The 25933-nt window shown below is 34.5% G+C and overlaps 1 protein-coding gene across 1 annotated transcript in view; it reads left to right on the top strand.

Moving 5' to 3' along the window:
* The window catches only part of LOC129219398 (eukaryotic translation initiation factor 4E type 2-like), a 121200-nt gene that overhangs the window by 951 nt on the left and 94316 nt on the right, over nt 1-25933 (top strand). Inside the window, exon 2 of the mRNA XM_054853788.1 lies at nt 14319-14400. Coding sequence (XP_054709763.1) covers nt 14396-14400 — 5 coding nt within the window. The 5' untranslated portion in view covers nt 14319-14395. The remainder of the gene's footprint in view (nt 1-14318; nt 14401-25933) is intronic.

A 25933-nucleotide genomic window follows, 5' to 3' on the forward strand; every position in this document is an offset into this window, starting at 1 on the left:
GGAGTAAAATTTGATTCTCATATCAGATGCAAAGCATAGGGGTCAAAAGAAGTATGTGGGTTAAGGGCATGGTTCCTGAAGCTTTTTTTTTTTTCTTTTGTAAAATTGGGCTATATTAAAGGTTTTTAACATTACTAATTTAATGACCTCCAAAAAATGGAACATAGCTTCAAAAATCAAGAGGGATGGCCACCGAACACTTTCCCCTTCCAGCTTCATTTTTATGAAATGAGATGAGAAAAGTCCATAAATTTGGAAGTTTTTTTTTTTTTGAAAAATAAATGAATCCACTCTATAAAAAACAGTTCGTTGATTTAAATCAATTAATTTGAATCAATTGTTTTTTTTAGCAAAATCATCACTTAAAATCAGTTGATTTAACTTTTATAAATTAATTTTGCACTTTTAGAATGTATCTTGCTCTAAATTTAACTGCACTGCATTATATTAACTTCAACAGGCAAAACTAAATAGATCCCTCTTTCTGTGTGTGTAACAGATGTTCGCTCTATTGCTTTTGTTCCAAAATTATAGTTAAGAAAAAAATAAAAATTTGGAGTTTTTCTTATACACCATGATTAATATAGTTCAGAAAAGTAATTGTTCAACATATTATTAACTAAGACGGCTTACCACGACCTTAACGGTTAACATTCTAGTTTTGTTAGTTATCAAATCACAGGGCAAAAAATGATGGTTAGCAGCAATATTTATTTTTGTGAAAACGTCAATTTTGTGATTTAGACAACATGAACAATACAAAACATTTTTTTATACTAGTAACCAACAGTGAACCATGTAGAGGCAAAACTTACAGCAAAACAAGATCAGGTAGTTTTACATCAATCCTCTGTTATCAGTTTTGCTACACTTTTGTCTGCTTTAAAAAAAAAAAATGCTTGTTGATAACACTTTATTATCAGTTTGGCTTTCTGATGAAGATGTAGTCAAAATCTAGCGAGTTTTTACTATGCTACATCAAAAGCTGGGGGATGGCAAATTTGGTCTATATCACCTTATTTGACAAACTCGCCTAACATATACTATATATTGACAACATGAAAACTTTGCGGCACCCCTCGCCTCTTCTTATGGCACCCCAGGGTGTCGCGGCACCCAGTTTGAGAACCCCTGGGTTACAAATCTTAAATGGTACATCTTTAGGCTTACGAGAAAAGGGATGAATCAGGTAAACTTCCCCGGAAATTTTTCAAAATTGGTTGATCTATATAGGCTTCAGGAGAAGGTGTTCTAGTTCCCTTCCAAGCAAGATTTTCAAAATTGATGTCAAAAACTACAATTTATAATTTTCAGCAACCTTAGAGGAGAGGGAAAAGAATTCCCCCACGATTTTGTTTTCTTTCTTGTTTTTTCCTTTCCAAATTGAAGTCTTTTTTTTTTTTTGTCTGTCTTTGTTTACAATAGAATTTTGGGGGGCTGTTCCCGGAACTTCTCTGAAATGGGAAGTTTCAGAAATGCAATTTTTGGCTACCCTTGATAAAATTAATGGACCAGGGAAGCATCTAGGGCTGTCTGCGAAAAGGTTTCAACATTGAACAATTAAGAAATGCACAACTATCTTTGATCACACTCTCACTGAGTTATCTCATTTGGAGACATTTCAAAACTGAAGTCTACTCAACCCAAATTTAAACTATTTCAAAACTGAAGTCTACTCAACCCAATTTTAAACTACATTCAGTTATGATAGGGAATTTGGCAACTCTCCTTCAGAATCTTCCACATTGAAATTTTAAAACATAATCTTATATATGTTTGGAAACATTGAAAGGAAAGGGAACAGGTTTCCCTAGTGATCTCCCCCCCCCCTCTCCAATATTTTTTTGGAGGGTGCTGTGTTCTTCTGCTTTTAAGCTTCACACAAGCCTGTCCTTGAAGCGTCACTCCCTTGTTTCAATCCCTTACCCACAAGAATCTGATTAGAATATATCTGAATGTGTTTAGCATTGTTTTTAAAACTAAACATCAAAAAGATTTTCAATATTTAAAAAATAATTACCATCAAAAACCATTGGACTTTCTACAGTGGCGGCGCGAGAGCAAAAGTAGACGTCGGCGACGCAGTTTTGCGAGGCCCTTTTAATCATAAAATATTCTCAGACAAATAATTGAATTCATGGAATTAATTTTTGTACTAACTATTGGCACTTAGGGTTCCTAATTCACTTAATTGCTAGGACGAAAACATTTTGTGATTAGTAGTGCAGTCTAAAAGAAGTTTTTTTGTTGGCGGGGGGAGGAGGCGGCACATTGACGGGGGGAAAAATTACCTGATAAAAAGGGGGTTCCGGGGGTTCTCCCCCGGAAAAATTTTGAAATTTATAGTTTAAAAACGCCATTTTAGGCTTTCTTTGCTGACGTTAAGGGAAAAAAGGTACAGGGTGTCTCGGTGGAAATTTCTAGAAAATGAAGCATTAAAAACACAATTATAGGCCATATTTATTGAGCTTAGGGTCAGAGACTGTCCGAGATCGATTCTTTAAAAAAAAGGAAAGATCAAAACCAATCATTTGCAAATTCTCTAAATTGAAGTTTCAAAAACGGAATTTTAGACAAACTTAGAAGATTTTACAGGAAGGAAAGGAGCTCTTCCCTCGAAAATTTTTGAAAATTATGGTACTAAAAACTTTAGCAATATTTTACATTCAGGAGCCATTCCACTTAAACTTTTCGTTAATGTAGTTTAAAAAGCCTAATTGCTTATGATATAAAAGAAAGACGGTATGACCCTTGCCCGAATATTTTCTGAAATTCAAGTCTCAAAAATGCGATTGTGAGGCCATTTTTTGTAATATTAGGCTCGGTAATTTTTGAAATTCAAACTAAAAAAACGCAATTTTAAGCGATTTTCGATGTTGTTGAGTATTTGGTGGCTTTAGGCTGGAAATATTGCAAAATTAAGATCTGGAAACAAAATTTCAGTAGTTGCTCCATAATGCTTTCGATGTGTGCGTTTGTATGTGTGTGGAGGGGGGGGGGAGTTCAGAGGAGCAGCATTTTGAATATTTTCTTACTTTTAGATGAACTTACGAAACAAAAGAAAAAAGAAAGGAACTGAAAAGAAGAGCAAAAAGAAGGGGGAGGGGAGGAATAGAGTTAACTGATCAATAAGCTGCTGCCATTGAATATTTTTAACTCAGGCCCCGACAGAATTGGGTCAAATATTTGCTAAGTCTGGGCTCTGTGCACTCTCCCCATGCACACACTATTTTGATTACTTTTGCGTCTGTTGTATTTAATAAGAGCTTCAATCAAAAACATGGAAATATCTTAAAACTTCTGAGAATTTACTTCTGAGAATTTTGCGAGGCCCTATCTGCGCGAGGCCGTCGGCAGCTGCCGACGTCGCCGACGCCTAGCGCCGCCACTGACTTTCTATGCACTTAGTATACCAAAAAGTAAAAAAGGCATGTGACAAATATTGATATGACAAAACTTCTATCAAAAAGTGCCCTTTTATCTACAAGCAAAATGGCCTTTTTTTTTGGTCTGGGGGAAACACTAGTTCCCTCTGACTTTTTTCTAAAACTGAAATGAATTTTAGGCTAGGGGAGATAAAAGGGTTACGGAGCTCTGCCTCAGAAATTTCTATAAATAAATTTTTAGCTATCTTTAGTGACTTTAAGGGAATGAATGGCGTAGGTTCGAAGACTTTTGGAATTTTTTTGATGTTTAAGTCTGAAAAAAACAATTGAGGGCCTTAATACAAGAGCCAAATAGGTCCAGACCCATTCACTTTTGGTAAGACCAACAAATAACAATAGTGAAATACACTGCCAGCTCAGTCATTTCCAGCCGAGGACTGCAGTTTCGTGCTTATTAGCACTCATCAGCCTGGCATAGGAAAGTGACTGAGCTGGAGATGGAAAACCTCTTAAGGAAGCCAAGAGTGCGAAAGAAACTAGTAGCTAATATAGAATTAGAATACCAGACACTGCTGGACCAGACCAGAATTAGCAGGACCAGAACCACTGCTAGACCAGAATTAGCAGACCAGACACTGGTCTGCTCTGGTGGTGTATTTCACGTATTTCTGCTTTAGCCCTGGCTAATGGGTGGTAATTTACTGAAATAACAATAGTGTCCAATAGAAACTATTATCTTGCCCACATTATTTACTACAAAGCAGAGGTCGGATCTTAAATTTGTGTACCATTGTTGCACTAGTCGGAACATCTATATTGTCCACAGGCAAAAATGAATTAAAAAACAAAAGAAAAATTTGGACTTAGGGGAAGGATTAGGGAACCTTGGGATACTTTTAGACAATGTTTTTTAGAAATTCAATTTTCAAATCAATTTTCAACAAACTTAGCTGAACATATAATTAAGACATTTTTGCTTCAATTGAATTTTATTTTACTCCATTATTTCATCAAATTAAAATTTTCATAAAAGAATTAAAATGTCATTACAATGTCCCAACCTGCCCCACTAGGTGGGGTACAATTGGGACACTAACAAAAAAACTTGAATGAAAAAAATATGCTAATGCTAATTGATTAAAAAAATTTTATTTACGAACTTATAGCCTAAAAATTTTTTTTAAGGTTCCATATTCATTTTTTAAATTTTCTTATATAGGGGGAGGTGGGGTACGTTGAACCATGGGGCACGTTGGACCGGTCTCAGTTATTTTAATACTATTAATATTTTTTATTTTATTTTAAGATCAATAAATAGCACCTATGCTCGTACAAATCCTATAATGCAATCACATGGTACAGTTATATTGAAAAATTTTTATTCCGCAAAGTATTTTTTCAGTAGTCCTGAGTAATTTTCAGAAAACTAACTTTATTTTTTTTAATGCAAGATTGCGGGAAATAAATTGAACTCTTTTCTTAAAGTAAGTTCCTTTATATTCGATACAATTGGCAATTTTTTCGTTTTTTGTGAAAAAGGAAAAAAAAATCTGACATCACTTTTTCAGACCCAGACAGTGGCGTTAGGTTGGTCCACTCTTTGTGGGACATGTTGGACCGAACCAATCTACCCCGCATAATTTAAAAACTTTTTTTTGCTCTTAAATCTCAATAATTATAACAATATTCTACGATTTTTCTTTTAATTTTTAAAAAATGATTGTGAACTAATAGTGAATGCTTATTGCTGTTTTTAAATAAAGATGATTTATCAAAAAATCAATTTAATATGGTATATTTATCTTTAAACTTAATATTTTTCACTCTACACACAACAGAGAATAAGGTAGTTACAAAGTTTAATAGTATTTATCATTAAAATTATAACAAATGTTGTTTTAGTTATACGGTCCAACGTGCTCCACCAGGTGGACCAACGTACCCTACCCGTGGGGCACGTTGGTCCACTTTATGAGTTCTGTTAAAAAAATAATGTAAAAAAAAATCAATTCAACGCTTCCAAAAAAATTCTGGTGTTGAGAAGTGTTTAGTGAAACTTATTGTGGAAAATCGAACAATTCATTAAATTTTTTGACGAGATAAAAAATGATAAGTGAAAAAGCGGACCAACGTGCTTCACCTCCCCTTACCGTCTTAAGAACTTAAGAATTGTTTTACTGTATATACTCGCGTATAAGTCGAGAAATTTTGTCCGAAAAATGAGATCAAAGGAAGGGGGGTCGACTTACGCGGGTCAAATTTTCCGAAATTTTTTTTCCCAATCAACAAGAGCTGGGAAGCTACGAGAAATGCCGATTTGCGGTTACAGGTAGTTGCTGATAAGTTGATCGTGTGAAAAAGTAAACTTATTCAAAAATAATAACTAAAAAAATCTAAATAATACACATAAGTAAAGATAGTTTTATTCCTCTTTATTAAGGATCAAATAAGCAATTAACAAATATCGTGAAACGTATGAAAATATTTATCGTCAACAGTCACGCCATTCAAATAATTAACTGCTATACTTTTTGTTTTAAGAGTGGCAACATACTTGCTTAATCATATCTTTTCAAAGCACGTGCGCACTTCTGCCTCCTGGTAATCAAATCCTTCAAAAAGTGCTACATAAGCAATGAACTGGATGGCACAGAAGATGAACTGATATTTAATGACCATAGTGCTGACAGTGATTCAGACTCTGATATCATTGACGATTCTGCAGCCGCCGATGTATACGATGACGCGGTGATGACGGAAGCAGACTTTAATGAACTTTTTTTTGCGTCCGACTCGGAATCCGAGTTTGAAGGCTTTTAGAAATGTTTTCCTATTTAATTCCTATTTTATTTGTAAATAAATGTGTTCATTATTTTGAAATTTCTTTGAGAATAATTCGCGATGTTTTTGGAAAGTATGGGGGTCGACTTATATGCGGGTTTTAGATTTTTTTCTGGATTTTTTCTCTGAAAAAGGGGGGGGGGGGTCGACTTATACGCGAGATCGACCTATACGCGAGTATATACGGTACTCAATCCATATATTTTAGCAGCCTCTCTAATTAAAATCTGAAGAAAGATATTTCTGTATTGGAAGAGGTTCAAAGAAGACTAGTAAGGGGACTTTCAGAAGTAGATTATGACCAGACTTGATAGGCTTAATGTGTATAGCCTGGAGCAAAGGAGAGTCGGAGGAGACATGATCCATGAAGTTTTCCACCTCCATCTCAGTCACTCCTATGCCGGACTGATGAGTGCTAATAAGCGCAAAACTGCAGTCCTCGGCTGGAATTGACTGAGCTGGTGGTGTATTTCATGATCCACTTGTTTAAATATATTGAAATGAAAAATGTTGATTAAGTTTTTGCATAGAAAGCAGGACGAGTAGAGTCATTGTTTTAAGCTATTCAAATCTTAGGCTAAGCTGGAAATTAGTAAAAGCTACTGCTTTAGTAAGGTTGTGTGGGCACTTGGAACAGCTTACCAGAAGAGGTGGTAATGAGCGAGGGGGGTGAAGGTTGTTAGGAGATTGGGAATGACGACGACAACGATTTTTAAGCCAATTTAAAGTAAGAGAATCTTAAGTACTTTTCTTCTTTAACATTGCATCTTTTTAAAACTCAACATAAGTATAGTTCAGGCAAACCTAACCTGGCAGCAAGGCCGTTGACAGGATTTATGGGCCCCTATGCAACTTTCTTCAGGGCCCTTAACTTTTTACTTAATCTTTAACCTCCTCTTTCTAGGCTCCATTTTCACATAAATATTTAAAATTGATTTGCGATTTCAAGTATGGGGGACTCTTTTTGTAGCTCGGACAACTTTATGTCGATAGCAAAACCGGCCATTTTATATTTTTTCCCTCACAATGTGTCTTTTCCTACGTGTGTGTGTGTGTACTTAACAGAAATGAATAAATAAATAAGTAAAAAACATTTCTGCTGTCTGTCTTTTTTTACCTCCTTGGAGGTGGAGGGATATCAGGAGAGTGATGCAGGGATCTTCTTTGGGTTTAGAGTAGAATATCTTCAACTTTAGGGGGTCCGGGGTTTTTTGGAAAAATTTTAAAAAATACAATAAAAAATTCTGCATTTTGAGGTGTTATACGGGATAATAGGAACTACAAAAACATGAGGAAAGAAAAAAGGAAAACAAAAAATTTCTTAAACTTTACACTCTTTTGCAAACTAAGACAATACAAAATACAAACTGCTCGTGGTTCGTCAAATAGTTGATATTAATCAACAGAGAGGAAGAGCGGCGAGGGAGAAACGATGACGCATTGTCACTTGCTCGCATCGACTCTCGGTATAATTAGTTTTCTAACATCCCTTATCAACTCACCAACAAACGAAACACTAAATTAACTGAAAAACGATCAAGGTTAAAATATGCTTTCAAAGAAATGGTGGAAATAACAGCCTAACCACTCGGACAAATCATACTTTATACAACTGATAGAAAATAAAATTGAAGCACTTTTCAAGCAGTATCATAAACTTTTTAAATTATTTTCAAGGCCTCTAGAACAGTTAAAATTATTCAAAGCAGTTTATTTGTACTTTCCAATCTCTAATATTTTAATACTTGATCGTATAGTTTTTTACATTCTAACTTAGTAAGAAACCCCTGTTATTCTGCACTACTTGGTATTTTTAAATAACAAGCAGTGCAGAAAATGAAAGGAATAGAGGTAGTGTAGTTATTTTTCTCATGCGAAACAGATTGACAGTATGCAATAAGCTGGAAATAACAAAATAACTTTCAAACTACGGAATTCAGGTGTAAATAAATAGCAAAATGTGAACATGCTTGTCACGAAAATGTATCTCTAGCAAGCAATATGTTGCAAGAACGTCATAACCATACTTTTTTACATTTTTGATGCAGAATGTAGCGAGGAGCTGAATTTGGCACATTTTGGCATCCCTTCCCCCCTCCTCGCAGTTGAAGTTTTAACTGTCCCAAGTTCTTTAGGTTTTTACGCACGTGGAAATGAAATTAATTTTTTTAAGTATTTTTCCTTTTTTAGGATCGAATCATGCAATTTTTTCGAGAGTTAGGGGCCCCCAAAAGAAGCAGGAGACCTAAGTTATTATAGCTTATTTCGCTTATAAGTAAATCCAGCACCGATTCTAATTATTGGTGACATAACTGTGCCCTTTTTAGATATGTAAGGGCGTTCTATGAACTTTGATGAGGAAACATCTTTCAAAGGGGCCCCCAATCGCCCCCTCCCCGTTTTTACTCTAGAAACGACACTAGAACTAGTTTCAATTTGTATCACTGTACTCAAAACTAAATCAACTCATATTTTAAATCTTTTCATGGAACTGCTTCGCTTTCCTATGTTTTGAGTTTCGAACGCTGAAAATGCAATCGCTTATATTTATAAGTCTTTTTTTTCTGTTTTTGTTTTATTTAATTTCTTTGTTTTTTTCTATTTCACTAAAATTCTGTTCAGCTTTCAAAAAGAAGCAATTTTTTTTAGCCTTGGAATTCACGCAAAAAAAAAAGTCACATTTATTTTTGGTTCAAGGCATCTATAGTGCACTATGAAGATAAGTACAAGTAGAATTTCTCACTTCGAGCCTGATCACTTTCACTGAATTCACTTCCATTGAAAACTAATAATCATAACTATTAATCTTAACTCTAGGAGAAAGACTTCTTCAAACTAAAAAGTTTTTTTAAGAGGGGGGGGGGGAATTTATCTTTATCTTAGGCCCACTTTGCGGGCCCCTCAATCTCTCACGGACCCCTGTGCAATGCATAGGCTTGCCCCCCTCTCTTGACGGCCCTGCCTGGCAGTGTCATAATGTTGAGATTAGGATCAGCATAGGCTTCACAATGCTACCAGGTTATGTTTGCCCCAAGTATAGTTAAAAACTCATATAGCACACTTTTTTGAATAACTTTTAAAAAAAAATTTCCTTTTTTTTATTTATTAAATGTGACAAGTCAGTTTTTTTCTCTAGAAATTAACCACCCGCTGCTGGCGGCGTTGAGCCACCATAGGTGGCGAATGGGTGCTAGCAAGCAAATCGAGCAGAGGGCGGAGACCCCAGTATGTAATTAATTTAAACGCAACAAGTCAGATTATTTTCGCTAGAAATTGTCACCCGCTGCAGGCGGCATTCAGCCACCGCGGGTGGCGGTGAACGGGGGTTAGCAAGTTAATCGAGCAGAAGGCGGAGCCCCCTGTATATAATTAGAGACTGACTAACTTTCATTTGGATTTTTTCTAGTAAAATACACTCTAATTGACAAAAAGCCAAAAATTCAAAAACTGATGATTTTGATGCCTTTTTTGGCAATTACTGTACAAAAGCTACCGATTTCAATTTCTGCCTTAGCATATTCGTAATCTATGGAAAAAACCAAAAAAAATGACACCTCACCCAGCTTTATCGCAGAATTGACGCTATTTTTCCGTCTAGTTGATAGACTATCAGGGGTTAGAAATTACTGCCTCTTTTTCAAAATTTAGATTTATTTAGGAATTAACACTCTTACAAGAAATGGTACAATGCAGCAAATTGGTCAAAATGATTACTTATACAGTAAAGCCTGTGAAGTTGACCGTTTTTTTCAGACACGGAATCAGCCCTTATCATATAAATCAACCTTTGTAATTTGACCACTAAAGTAGTGCACCGCAAGTGGTCAACTTACACAGGTTTCACTGTACATAATTAAATACGTATTACCATTAAAACTGGTAAATTAGCCATTTTTTGTTGAATTTTTTAATATCATGGTTTCTAGGTTCTATTTTGATGCAGTTTTGAATATAATCCCTTTTACGAATTTTTTTTTGGATTTCCTCCTTTTTGCTCTCTGACCACTCTCATCCCTGTAAACAGATAGTTTTGGTAAAATAGTTTTTTTTTCAATAATTTCATAAAAGGATCATCCCACTCTGCATAATGTCATCGCCCAGGTGTCACTGGGACATCATCTGCTGACGATAGAGGCATCCCGGCAACGTCACTCTCTGGCGTCCTAAGTCTGTTCCCATTTTTGAATTCAATAACGGTCTGTAGACGTCCCCAGAAGGGCACCATCTGATGTCCGGGAGACGAACTGCGACTATTAAGGGACGTCCCGGACTGTCTTAGGGCGGATTAACCCACATTAAAGCGACGGTGTCATGACATCCTAGGGTCGTCCACAGACGGACCCTTCAGCTTCGGATGACCGTTTATAGTGCTTTATATTGTGTAGAGTGAGCTTTATTCAACTATTTTATTTTTTAATTCAATTTATTTATTTTTTTTTAAAATTCAATTTACTTCATTTTGTAGCTCATTTTTATTATTACAATTATGATTTTTTTTTTCACTTAAAAATTCATCAGGTTGCAAGCATCTGCTTTGTTTTTGCAAACTTAAGCACTTAAGTACTTTGCCTACTTCCATCTTGTGAGTGACCAAATATGGCGTCTTATGTTTCACACGTAACGACATTGCCGTTCTGATCAAAAAGCGATCTTTCTTGATGTGTTTATCCTCAAGCGTATGCTTCCGAAGTGATTTATTTTCTTTCACATTCTTGAGTTTATGCATAATTCCTGTTCATCCCAAGTTTTTTTTTCTAGGAACAACAGGGGGGAAAATGGCGACTGAGTACGTTTTACAAGTCGTCACTTTTTCAAACTCGGTCGCCATGTGGCGACCGTAATCTTAACCTTTATCATAGAGACGACGACGCTGGTTGAGAATGCCGCGAATGAATATCTCGAAATAGAATCAAAAATAAAATTACCGTTGGAAGCTTAACTTTTTTTCTTCATTTTATCCATGTTTCTTCATTACATTGTGTTTCGAAACAAAAAAAACACGATTTTAAATCTTTCAATAATTCATTTATTTATTTCTTGCTACGGAGTATATTTTTACGTGGAATGTCTTGGTGAAGTGTAAGTGTAAAAAGGTTCGGCGTCGCCCAGACGGCAATGAAGTCCGTCGCCAGGATGACCCAGGGACCAGGGTAGAGGGCTGGAACCCGGGTTGAGTAAAAGGGTCATCAAATGGTCACTGTGATGTCATCCCAGAGACTGGCTAAACTGACGCTATAAGACCAATTGTAAAAACAAGGTTTTAATTAATAATTAAGCTTTTTTGAAGTAAAATATATGTTTTTCATATATTTTCAACAATTTTAATATCTTTTGACTCATTTTCTGCTCTAAATTTTACTAAAAATAAAATTAGAGGCGTCCTGTGGACATCATATTGAGGCGCCCTCCAGACGTCAAACATGCGACCATTATGGGACATCTCGCCGACCTGTTCTGCTGAAGGGGATCTATCCCCACATCAAGGAATACATGATCCCTTTATGGGGGATACTTAGTAATCTCACAGAGAGAATACATAGACTTTTCATCAGATCAGCAATTTATATATGGATTTTAGTTTCCTACACAATGTTTTTAAAAAATTACACTATTTCTAATTTTCTTTATTAGATTATAATAATGTGAACACAAAATAACATTGTTTTAAATTCCACTTGGACATTTGTAAAAATAATGTAAACAACTTTAAATGAACTTATGATGCTTTTGATCAGTTACTTATTCACAGTATTCAACTATAATACGGTTGTGAACAATATATTTAATACATAAAACCAAAAATTTTTTAAAGTATCGTAATGAAGCTAAAACTACAACAGATAAAAAAACTAGAATGAAAAGCACAAAAGTCAACATTATTTGTTTCTTGCCTTGCAATAATAAAATTAGAGTTTTATCAATTGAATTAGGTTTAAAAAAGAGGGAAGAAAACTACTGTCCGATATTTTAACGCGAAACCTTACTTGAATTTGCGCATGTGTCAGGTCTCTTCTGATTTTATCAAAACGGGTGATAGCAAGAAGGAAGTAACGAGCAAGCAAAAACTGAATGCATCGGGAACTGCGCTTCCTTAAACCATCACCCCTTTTTCAATTGGAACTGTTCGCAGCTGCTAGTCGCGGAGTTCGGGAACAGATAGTAAGTATTATCAGTGTACTTATAAAAAAGAAAAGAAAGCCTAGCATATGTTTTTAAAATCTGAAAAATCAAATGCAAACCATTTGTTTGTTTTAGTTCTTGCTCCTCTCAACCCTACTGGATATATGCAGCTTCACACATTTTGTCAATTTCTCAGGAAAAATAGGCTGATTAACCATATTACCTTTTTCGCTTTAGAATACTTACTTCAAACTCTAGAAATCCAACTTTGCATTCTATCTGCTAATGGGTGTACATAATGGGTGATTCACTTTTTTGTTGTAAATCTAACTATATCAAAACATTTTTTTTTTCATTAAAACAAAGATTCATCAGTAGAGTTAGTTTATGTTTATATGTTAGAGGTATTATGTGGTTTACAAGTGCGAACTGAAATTTTAATTGTTTAGCATATTTACTGCAGTGATTGTTTAAATCTATCACTTATACTGTGATAAATTTTATTATGTTAACTTGGGTTTGAAAGCTTAAAGTTCATGTCAACTAAGTAAACAACAGTTATATTGTTTTCATTCTGTTGAGATTGCCATAGGGATACTTGCTCCCTGGGATCATGTATCCCTCTAAACGAGGGGATTAAGTGTTCCTAATATGCGATTTTCACAAACATACTTGTTCTATTATTAACAATCAGTGGCAATTTACTAGTCTCCATTATTAAAGACTGTCTATACTTTAACATTACACTTTGGTATTTTTTTAAAGTTGCATATAACGGATAATATAAAGTTCAGAATGCTTTCCTAAAAAAAAATTTCCCTTGACACATTCAGACAATCATTTCTTGAGCTAAAACAAAATGGCTGAAAAAAAAAACGAAATGTTGTCAGGTTTTAAATCTTTACTTGATGATTTTGGTACATTTTTGCTGTGGGATCATGTATCCCCAGGGATAAAGTATCCCCATTCTCCCCTATGTACCAATCACTGGATCACAAGGTGTCATACACTGGTGTAACAGGTGCAAATTACTGGTGTTTTTGGTAACTTTTTATACACGTATTTTATGAAAATATCTATTTAAATATTTTTGCATTTAGTGAATTAAATAGATGTAGAGATGTGCATTCTTTGATACAAAAATATTAGCAAGTGAACATTTTTTTCTAAGTAATGAAAACAGAGGTAAGTTTAAGGACAAACTCTTAAAGTGCCAATTACCGGGATCCTAACCCACACGTTTCTTTCTTAGTAAAAAAAGTTTATTAAGTTTTTTTCTTGTTGTGCATCAGTTTTAATTTGAGGTAAGTAAAAGAATTGAGTTGAAATCTAATTTTGGAACAGTGGGGCTGTTGTAAATGTTTTTGATTGTCAGTTTTCACTTGAATGTTTTATTGAACCAAAATTTCAGCTTTTATAAAATTTTCACCTTAAGACTTGGTTTGGATACAACACGGTGCACAGTCTTGATTCATATTAAAATTTCGTGGTTTCGATACAATATAAAATACAGTTTCAGTACAACGCAATGCATGGTTTCGATACAACGTGATACATATTGACCTTATTTATGTCATGAACATGAATAATTATTTTTTAAAATAAGTAAAAAAAATCTCGAATAACAGGGTTTCAATATTACATGGTACGAATTAACCATGTTCTACGAGGGACACCTGTACGTGTACATTGATGGATTCTTCGACTTTTCCAAAGAGAGGCAAAAACTTGAAGTTACTGCCATTTGAATGATTAAAACAGCTCTAATCAAATAAGAGAAATGTTCATGAAACAGGATCGCTAATCCTAAGAGTGGCCAATGAAAGTAGCTAATTAATTTTGTTGCCCAACAGCTATCCCTTTTGTTTATTTCCACTATCTCTTCTTCCTGAATCCACTATGATGTCTTATAAGTGATCTTTTAATTGTGATTCAAAACCTTTAAATATATAAATCAATACTGTTTTACAGGTTGTCCGATAAATTTTGATGCTCGTTTTCACTTTTGCTACGTTTTTTGGAGATCTGACTTCCATCTTGACTTCGAAATGAAGTGAGTAAATTTCTGCTATTAAAACCTGTGCACGTCTGTCCATGTATCTATAACCCTATCTCTTACTCCGTTGGATATAGGACATCCAGGGAAAACCATTCCGCTCTGTCTTGCCCTCGAAACTTTAAGGGGCTGTAAATAAGAGGCCACTCATCCAGGGGTAAAAGCATTAAAATCGTCTCCCGTCGCAGGCGAGAGCCACCTTAAGTGGGTTGGCTAGCTTAAAGTCATGTGCCTCTCAATGACGTTTAGTTATTTATCTTAATTGTTTTTATTTTCATTTGATCTGTTGTAATTTTGAGTACATTCAGTATTTGAGTACAGTATAACCCCGATTTAACGATTACCAAGGGAGTGGATTTAAACTTATTATTATTTGTTCTTCATTACAGACAATTGACATAAAAAAGTGTTTTGAACTTTAATAGCATGCATTGAACTTTACTTTTAGTCAAATTTAAAGATACCAATGTGTTTACTTTCTTAAGTCTTAACAGAATAGAAAAAAAAAATTGAAAGAATTTAAATGAACACATTTTGCTGTTTACTATAACTGATTAAGGAATAATTCAAAATATTTTAACTACATCTTGTGATGTCTGATTTTCTCAAACTTTGTCGATTGTATACTAAAAACTACACTAGCCTAAAAAGCTTTCATTTGAGCTATTTTCTGCAAACCAACACATGTTACAAATCTCGAATAAACAAGAGATGTTTTAGAAATTAACAGTATTTACAAAGAGTCGGACAGAAAACAAAATAGGATGAACAGCATTTTTGATATCTTACGAAAATGTTTATTATTTCTTACTCTATACAAAGAAATAGATAAACAGGTAAACATAAAATTTAAAAAAAAAAAAAGAAGAGAAAGAGAAAGAAACTGGAATTCAGTAAAAATTCATTTAAACAATTGAGGTTCTACTGTAGTATTACATAATAAAATGAAATACAATAAAGTAAAATGTGGGGAGAAAATGTAGTAACTAAAAAAGGGCAAAACCGTAATAATTTGTTTTGCTGTTTGGGAGACATTTAATTCTTTATCTTTAATAAAAACTGGATATTTTAATTATTTTTTCGAAATCTAATTTTTTTTATTTATGTCCAAGAGAAAATTGAATGATTTTCCCATCAAAATGAAAACAATATATAATTTGAAAAGTAAAAAAAGAAAAAAAAAATCTTTCAATGTTGCAGAGAGGACAGAAAATTTTCACAATTTTAGTGTTCACTTACCACTGTTGTTGCCATAGGCAGTTTTAGGACTGAGTTCCTGGGGGGGGGGGGGGGCAGGATTTTTTTTTTTTTTGAACAATATTAGTTGTAATCAAGACTGGATATTTTTATATAGACTTAATATGGCTCTGAGCTGTTTCAGCTTTTTGGTATCTTTTGTAGACCTGAACAACTTTTCTGTCAGTGGCAAAAAAGGCCAAAGTGTCCCCCCCCCCCACTATGTTTCATACATATGGTACATGTTGGGAAATGGTGTCCCTTTTAAATATGGAATATACCCAATTAGATATACCAAGTAGAATTTTCCCAATTTTAGGGAGTCCGGGGGTTTCTCCCCCGTAGGAATTTTTGTGAAATAGATATAAAATTCTGCATTTTGAAGCCTTCTGCAATTCAAACCACAAAGATCTCTGAAAAAAAAATAGCAAAATACTCTTTTCCAATTTTGATAACACACAGTAAAAAATTGTTTTCAGGTGGACAAATCAGTGGCAGCAGTCCTCAGAGAGAAAAAGAGAGGGAGAAGATAAGATTATGTTTTGTTATTTGCTTACATCAGGCTGTCGGTTCAATTAAATTAGTTTTTGGTCCAGCCTTTAACCCACCCACAAATACAACAACAAAATTAAATACAAAATGATCAATAGTAAAAAATGCTTTAAAAAAAATGGTGAACAGATTTAGAAAATAGATAACAGGAGAGTACCATGCTGCCCATTTGGACAATTCATAATTTATACACTTGAGAAGAAATTAAATTGAAGCACTCTTTGCTTAGGAATTTCAAAGACTCATCTAATCTGTTTCAAGGACTCGAGAACAATTAAAATTTTTTAATTACAACAGTGCAGAAAACGAAAAGGAATAGAGGTGGTGTTTTTCCCTCGCAGGGTGGCGACACATCAGGGAAATCAGGAAGATCAGGGAAAAGTCAGGGAACTTTATTGATCAGGGAAAAATCAGGGAATTTCGAAAAAATAAAAAAAATTTAGGGAAAATTGATCAAATGAAGACAAAAAAAATTTTTTTGCTTTGCAAAATTAAATACTTTTATTTCCTATGCATTTTCCCCCAATTATTTGTTTTAAAAATAAAATTATTGATGTGCGATTATACACTGACACATGTTTGTGCATTTTTTCCCCTTAAGATCAAACAAAGTATTGAATCTTAGTTATTAACCACAGGATAATTTTCCTAAGATTCTGTGTCTGTAAAGTTGTTTATTTTATGTAGTTTGAATTTTTCTGCCAGGCGTTCCATGCTACGTAAAATAAACTACTCTACAGGCAAAGAGGAAGCCGCCATTAAAGACTTTGCTCCACTGCCTTTACTCATTTTCTTGAAGTAGCTAGCGTACTGTAATCACAATTTTCAGAAAAAAATCTTTTTTTTTTTAAACTGATACTGCTAAGAGCTTAAAAGATATTTTACTTGGCATTTTCAATTTAATTGCTAATATTGAATGTTAAATGAAAATCAACTTTGTTTTATGCCATTTTATTATTCGCTGTCGCTTTAGATTATACGAAGGGGGGGGGGGGGGTCAGACTTTAAAATTCTTTTATTTTAAAACCAAGTTATATATACACTATAAATTTTGAAATTAATTATTGTTTTTTTACATTTCAATGTTGTTGGTTACAAAAGATTTTTTTTCGACTAATTATGAAATCATTTGAAATTGAGTTGCGTACATAAGTAAATGTTTTTACTATTTTTTAATAATTAAAATGCTGTATTCCTTCATTAAAACCTAAGTTCTTGATTAGAGAATAGCTCAATATGACTGGTTGTTTAAAAAGGTTCCAATTTGTTTTACATAAATATGTCCATTATTTACGTCAGTAAAACTGCATTACTTCTATACTTTCACAATTGCTTGTTATTCTCGCAGCAACAATTATGCTGCTTCAAATTCAGTTCAAAATTATTTCCAAATAAACTTTTTTAGTTTTATCATAAGTAGATATGTCTTTAAGAGTGGTTTTAATAATTTCTTAGAATTCTTATGTTAACAGGTTACTGGAAGTAAAGAGTATTTGTTTTAGATATCCTATAATATTTCTTCGTAGGTATTTTAATATACTATTTCTACTTAAAAAAAAAAAAAAAAAAAAAAAAAAGAAAAAAGCTTATTTTCAAAATATATTTTTAATTAACAGCTTAAAACGTTTTAAACACTGCATTTTATTTAATATGCAATGGTTTTCAGGCAGGGTAAAGGAAGAAAACCATTATCCATGGTAACGTAAATCAGGGAAATTCAGTGAACTTAATCAGGGAAAAGTCAGGGAACTTTTTTTCGCCGTTCCTGTCACCACCCTGCCTCGCCGTGCTGAACAGATTATCAATATGCAGTAAAAGTAAGATATAAGCAAGCAATTCAAAAGAATTTCCAAAATACTGCACTGTATTTGGGATTAAATAAACAGCAAGATGTGAAACATGCAAGTCCCAAAAATTTATCTCAAGTACTATGTTACAAAAACATGAGAACCATGATTTGTTTAACTCCTCCCATTTGTTATAAATGTTTAAATTTATGGTTTGTATCCATACTTTTTCAAGGTTTTCAAGCACTTTAAAATGAAATTTATTTTTTCTAGTCCTTCCCTTCCCTTTTTTTCGGTAAGGAACAAATCATGAAATTTTCTGCAGTTGGGGGCTTTCAACAAAGCAGGTATCCTAAGCTATATAGCTTGTTTAGTTTATAGGCGAATTTGCTTTTTTAAAATCTTTGTTTCAGTTTCTAATTTGTTGAAATAATACACGATTATTTTAAGTATTGTAGCTGAATACATAGCTCGTTCAGTCGATATTTTCATTTATATACTTGCCCTAATAGCTTTCAGTTCAAAGTAGTCATTTTCAACACATTTCAGCATCCCAGTGACCGCTTTATTACTTGTAATATATTGTACGGATTTCTCTCCCTCCCTCCCTCCCCCCCCCCCCCAGAAAAGGACAGTCGCTATTCTCTTCATTTTCGCTTCTGAGCTATTCAAAAATGAAAAAAATCATGTTTTTTTTAAAGATTTTGGAAGGTTTATTGTTACCATGTATAAAGTCCTCCTAAGACTGGGGGGGGGGGCATTTTCCCTCTTCGCCCCCCCATAAATCCGCCCATGCTTGTTGCTCCTCTGTTTAAATGAATTTTGCTACAAGTTTTTACGACATGAAATATAATCATTTTACATTATTAGTGGAAAATATTGTGCTCGTACTTCAAAAATTTCCCCACACACAGAAATTTTTTAATTATTGCATTCTGGAGGGGACAACTTAGGAACAGTAAAATAACCTTAAATTTAATATTTTTATTAAGTCATTTTTATATTTTTAATGAAGAAAATTGACTCAATGACATTAAAAAATGTAGCAATAGTAATTTAGCAAAAAGAAAATCGACTCATTTCTCATTATGCCTGAAATACTTTATTCCGATTTTTTTGTATAATATTTAATAATCATCGTAAAAGGAAAGAATTAAGCTTATATATGGTTAACAGGGTTGGCCAGATTGGACCCAATGGATTTTTCTTTTTTTTTTGAAAAAACCCATTTAAAAATACACCCACAATTTAGCCCACTTTTGGGTTTTTTAAAAATTTCTGAGAAGTTTTTAATAAAATTAATTGATTAAAACACTTTCATAATTTAAACTAATTTGTTCTTCACTATTAACAATGGACATAAAAAAAAAAAGAATTTTGAACTTTAATAGCTTTATAAATGCATTGTACTTTACTTTTAGTCAAATTTGAATGCATCAATGTACTTACTTTCTTAAGTCTTACTGGCATTGAAAAAAAAAATCTTTCAAAGACTTGAAATAAACATATTTTGCTAAGTAGAAGTATCGTATATGAAAAAATGGAAACAAAAAATCAATCCCCTTTGAGGCCACCCGTTTTGCCTGAGTCTGTATAAGGTCGTCCAGATATTGACAAAATAAAGGGTAGCTATTGCTACGGCTGAAACGGTGTGTTTTCATCCTTGAAATTTCTGTTCGTTGATAAGCTGGTTTTGACACCTCAGGGTGTCCACTTAGACTAAGAGTACCATCCTCGTCCCTGCTGAATGTAGTGGTGGTTATCAGTCAGATCTCGGTAACTACAAACAGACCTAGGGCGTTGTCATCTGCTTATCAAGTTACGAGACAAATACGTACTGTATGACAATAACCAGGACGAGACGGGGGTGGAAGTCATCGGAGAAAAAACATGCTTCGGAGATTTTTCCTTTTCTATTACATTCGCTAAACAACTCTTCAGCATGTCAAGTGTGCTGACACACTCATTGATGCATTTTGAAGTACTTCTCTGGGTAAATAACTCCAATATTATCTTTGATTTTGACTCAGAAGTTACAAGTTATTACTGTAGTTCTTTACAATTTTTCTGATTATTCTGTAACAAAACATATCGATGAGTAACCCATCCTTTTACCTCATACAAGGAAGTGTACTAAAGTAGATTTAATGTTTTAATTTTTTAGTGTAATGATGTCTTTTTGGCAAAATCCTAAATGCAGGAAAAAAATTCTTTGGATGAATGTAATAAAAGCAAATAGATTTTTTACATTTTTCTCAAAAACTTATATTGATCTTCTTTGTAGGCTGCGAACAGTTTTGCTGGGAATAAAAAAATGAGAATGATTTACTAAACATCGGGTTTGGCACAACTAAATTATCATTGGATTATTAAACGTCGGGTTGGTAATGCCATGGGTTTGGGTTCTTTTTGAGAAAAATGTCTGGAGGAGGGGGGCGAACCTTTTGGAAAAGGCAAAATTAAATACATAAATCATGTGTAAAAGCAATTGAAAATATACATTTTCCTTCCAAATTTCATTTTTTTTTTTCAGATATTATCATGTAGCCAACTCATGTTTTAAAATTAAAGTAAAGCCTGAAAAAAAGCTGCATTTAGCCCAGACCGCTGTAATCATTTGATCGGACCAAGTGTAATTCAAAAGTCAACATTGCTCCTTCGAGATCAATCAAACCAACTTACAAACTGGTACCAGACTCAGTCTTGGTTTAAGTTTTTTTTTTGCAAGCTGTGTTCTTGTTTTTTTTAGTATGCTTTTTTTCAAGTGTTAAAATAGTGTACAAAAGCAGTGCTGCGCAGTGGGAGTGGAACTCATTTTGGAGAGGAGTCTGAGTTGGAATTTGTAGGTTAAAAAATTTCATGAGTCGGAGTCAGAGTCATTTTCAATCAATGCCGTAACACTGCCAGTGGCGGGGTCGGAGTGAGAGTTGGAGTCGAATTGATTTTAGGGTAAAGGAGTCGGAGTTGAATGCTCTAAAATTTTTGAAGTTGGAGTTTGCCATTTTCCCTCCGACTCCTTAGATCTGCAAAAGAGGTCCATGTAGGGAAATTTTGGGATAAGACTTAGAATTTACATTTCCCCCCCCCCCCCCCCCTTGGTCTGGAAAGTGAAATAAAACTTGAAATTTGAAAGTTTGCCAGGTTTCAACTGGCATTTTCAATAAAAGTTTGAAACTAATGGTTATGCCTTTTCGAATTATGAAAAGTGCTTCAAAAATTTTTAAAAATAAAAAGTAGGTACATATTTAATTTAAAAAAAAAAAAAAAGAAAAGAAAAAATCTTACACAGGAGAAATTGCTGCAATTAATGTTAATCACTTTGATACTTAATAAGTTTGTTTGTGGCTTGGGTACAAGACCTTCCGTCTCAGGACAGATTTCCGTCTTGGACAACGTTTTCAAGACGGAGGTCAGGACGGAAAGAAATTCGATGACTTTCCTTCAGTTTTTACTCAAAAAAGAAAAATAGAGTGTTTGAAAAAATATGCTTTAATATTACTGTGCTGTTCCATAACCACGAATTTACATCAACATTCTCTCGATTTTCGGACATAGACTTGTTTTGTTTGCAACGTGCTTTTGGAGGCGTGGCTATTAGACTCGCGCTGTTTACTTTTTTTTTTAAGTTGCTCTGTTATTTCCAGCTCACTGCATTGCAGACCGCGGAGTTACTCACTATTCTCCCTGATTTATCGAATTTACAGTATCTATTTGAAAATATAGCCTTTTCTCTTTCTTTTCGATCATCCTTTCGTTTTTTTCTTTGCAAAAAATGTCTTATAGTTGAGTCTGAATCGCCGATTGAAAGTGATTGCTGACGGGATGAAATGTTAACGCCATAGCAAAAGGTGTCCACATGCCAGACAAAATAGGAACTATTATGGACTTAAAAGATTTTAATAAAAATGGGAATTTCAAGCTGGTTTGAAACTCTGATGGGCAACTGTTACTGCATTTTTGACATGTTTTTGGTAAAATATTCTAGACTTGAGGAATCACTAAATTCCAATGTCTTTCAATCTAGCACTCGCTAGAATGGAAATATGGGGGGGGGGGGGAGAGAGAAAAGGAAATGAGAAAAATAACGGCAGCACGAATTTGCGAAAAAACACTGCTCTTGCAAAGAGGGTTAGTCCACAAATTAACCCATGATGCTGAGGTCCAAAAAGTTTGTATTTTGGACAATCTAAGAGGGGGTGGGGCTACTCAAGGGCTCCATGATAAAATATCGAAAAACTGAATTGAAAGTCATTTTTGAAGCTAGGAGTGGTTCGGGAGTTTCCCTCTGCAAACTCATAAAAATTTAAAAGTCAAAAATCGGTTGTCTTTAATGATGCAAAAGTTTGAAGGGGAAGGTTTTAAAAAAAATCGGAAAAACTGGAGTCTTAAAAACACTAATTTAGGCAATCTTTGGTGAATTGATGAGAGATGGTTTTGGTGTTCTAACCTGAAAATATTTAGTAGCTGATGGTATTAAAAACTATTTGAAGCTATACTTAAATTTCTTAACAGAAAGGGAATTTGGGACCCTCTCCCGAGAAGTGTTTGTAATTGAAGTCTTAAAACTTTTAGGCTGTCTTTGGCAATATCAAGAGGGGGGGGGGGAGTGGGCTCTCTTTAGGCGAAATTCCGAAACTGGATTCGTAAAAGCGAAGCTTTAGACCATCTTGGGGTTCGGGGTCCCCCTTGAAAAAAATTCAAAGCTGAAGCATTCAGAACTCAGCTTTGGATAATCTTTGAGGGATTTAAGAAGAAGGAATTCAAAGAATTTCTCTCAATAAATTTTAAATGTTAAGTTCTTAAAACTTCGGTGATGAAAAGGGGGAACCACAAGTTTAAGTCAAATTTAGTGAACTTAAGGGAAGGTGTTTGGGGGGGGAGGGGGGCTCTCTCCCCCGGAAAATTTTTCCATGCTGAAGCATTGAAAGGCTATTTTGATGTTTTTTGAGTGAGTTAAGAGTTGGGGAATTCAGGGGTTTTCTCGGAACATTTTCTAAATTGAAGTATTAAAACTTTGGGTTGTCTTTGGTGATGTGAGGAAGGGAGTTACTCTTACAATAGAAAAATAAATCTCAAACGCAAACTTAAGCTGCCCTTAATAAACACAAAGAGAGCGGGGCGCGGGTACTCCGCCGCCCAACCCAAAATATTTCCGTGTCTTATGTCCCAAGCAATTTTATTGCTGCAATAAAAATGTTTACAATCGTCAAAAAACTAATGGCGGGTAACCCCGAATGCTTTTACCCCTAATATTATCCAACATCGTCTAAAATTGCATTTTTGGAACTTCAGTTTCGACACATTGCCGAAGGAGACCTCCTGAACTTCATTCCTTTGTTAATGCATTCAAAAAGCGTATAAACATTATGAAAGGTGGAGTACAATTTCGTTTTTTAAGCTTTAATTTCGGGGAGAGTCCAGAGTGCCCCCCCCCCCTTTTTCTCTAATGTTTTCAAAGGTTGCCCAATATTGTGATTTTGGGACCATCGGCTTGAAAAAATTGATGTAAGAGTCCCTGAACCCCTCCTTTCCCTGAAATTTACCAAAATAGCCTACCATTGCATTTTTTTGGACTTCAATTTGAAAAAAATTCTAGGGGAGGATCCACAGAACCCCGTTATTGGCAGTTTTTAGGTTTTGGAATTACGATATCAAAACGCTTAAATATTACAATTTAAACTAAGTTTATGTTGTTAGAAAAGTCAAAAGCTTAAAATTCAAATCAAACAGATTCCAAAACTGGCATATTTAAAATCTTTAACATTTATACACGTAAATTTTTCTTTAAGCACACATGCTTGGGGGGGGGGGGAGGGGGGGGGGGGAGAGCTGAAAATATTTCCATCTTTTGAACACATCACCAAACTTGCACCCATGGTTATGGCGTAATATCGTCGGCACCATGCTGAACTAACGAATGAAAATTGGCTCTTTTCAAGAGAGCCAAAACAATGTTTTTGTCCACCAGACGCGTTGTTTTAATTTTTATAGATAACTTAAAGTGTAAAACTTATTGTTTGAAGTAGTATTAGCCCTTTTCGAGCACTACGGAAAACCATTGAATTTGAAAAACGAGATTCGTAATTTTTCACCTTCATTTGTTTAGTAAGTTTAGCATAGTGCCAACCATATTATCAAGTTTCGTTTTTTTTTTTTTTTGATTACACAAAACACACAAAAACACATTACTTTCGTTTTGTACATTCAAAAACTTAGAGCCAAGGCTGAGGAGTTGGAGTCGGACTGATTTTGAGGTAAAGAAGTCTGAGTCAGGAGTCAAAGGTTTAGAATTCAAGAGTCAGAGTCGATCATTTTCCCTTAAAATCTGCAACATTTCCAGTTCTTGTGGAATCAGAGTCGAAGAATCTAAAATTCCCGAAGTAAGAGTCTGTCATTTTTCTTCCGACTCTGCAGTCCTGCTTAGAACTACTGGTGTGACTATTCATTTGTATGCTTCAAATCTCACTCACTACATTTTTTAACTTTTATTTTCTGTTTCAAACATGCTTCGACAGTCCACACATTTTCCTCCAAATAGCTGTGATTTGCAGGATGATATTTTTAAAAATTTGGATTGAAATATGTTGGCGTCTCTTATGAAACTATCATGATTATCAGCCCGGCTGCCCACGGCTCCATCCACCATCAACTAAGCCTAATCGATGTAAACCCTTACCATAAAAAGTAATTAAAAACCGTAAACATTTGCACCTTTTTCTAATTTTTTTAGCTCAAAATTTTTATCCGTTTCCAGTTTCTATTTGTTATCAAATAAAATACTTGTAATTGGTTTTGGCAAGCAAGGCTTTTCAAAAGATTTTCAACTTTTTCTCTTGATTCTGCTTTTGCACTAGCAAAACTTAGTAATGATTGTCTTCCCTTTTCTGTGCTTTCCCAAGTTTTCTCAGAAAAAAAAATATGTGTTCTGACCCGTGAGGTTCATCTTAATATAAAGCTAGGCATCGGCTCAACTTTCTTTTGAATTTTTGAACTTATTATTAGTTATTCTTCTGCTTACTTAAGGTGTAGGTGTCTCTGCTCCCCAATAAATATTTTGAGAGCTAGTGGATGAGCACCGCTATACCCTTGAGCTCTTGGAGTTGCCACCCCGTAAATTTGTGTTTATGTAAGGTTTGATTACGGAGGGTGGAGGAGGAGAGGAACCATCAGTATCGTAATCGATCCCTATCACCCTAACGTTACCAAACATGACTTATAATTGCGTTTTTACTTTTTGGGGTGTGCACCTCGACTCTCACTCCCTATAAAATACCATTACAGATCGACTAAAATCTCGTTTATTGGACTTCAATTTCTTAAAATTCTTTGGGGGTGAGCACCCAAACCCTTCTCTCCATGAAATCACCAAAGATCATCTAAAATTGCGTTTTCAGAGCTACAATTTCGAAAAATTTACACGGGAGGACCCCCTGACCCCCCCCCTCATTTCTGTAAAAGCAGCATTACACTCGCAACTAAATTCCTGTTGTTAAATTTCTCTCTCTGTGTGAACTCTGTAAAGCACACATTTATAATGATTTTACATCATATTCGGATTTTTCATCAAATTCTGATTCTCAAGCAGTTCTAGTTTATTGATCTCGCAATGACCCTGCTCACAAAAACCTAGTTTCTTGTTTTTCATTTTTAATTTCATTTTTTCCCACACATTTCATTTTATCTATTTTAAAATTTTTATTTTTTGCTTTTAATTTGTATGGGGAATTTGTGTTGTTAGACGTAAGAATGATTAGTTATTTTATCACCTAAATTGGAGGGGAAGGGAGTGAATCTTGCCAACTAAAATTTGGCTATGCCCCCCCTCCCCACCCCCCTGTCGGGTAAGCTTGCTTCCCCGTCGGAGATTTCCTAGGGCCACCACTGGTACATAGAAAACTACACTAGTCAAAAAGCTTTCATGTGAATTTTTTGCTGCAAGCCAACAAATGTCACAA

Source organism: Uloborus diversus, chromosome 3 (genome assembly GCF_026930045.1).
Source record: "Uloborus diversus isolate 005 chromosome 3, Udiv.v.3.1, whole genome shotgun sequence".
In the NCBI taxonomy this organism is placed as follows: Eukaryota; Metazoa; Arthropoda; class Arachnida; order Araneae; family Uloboridae; genus Uloborus; species Uloborus diversus.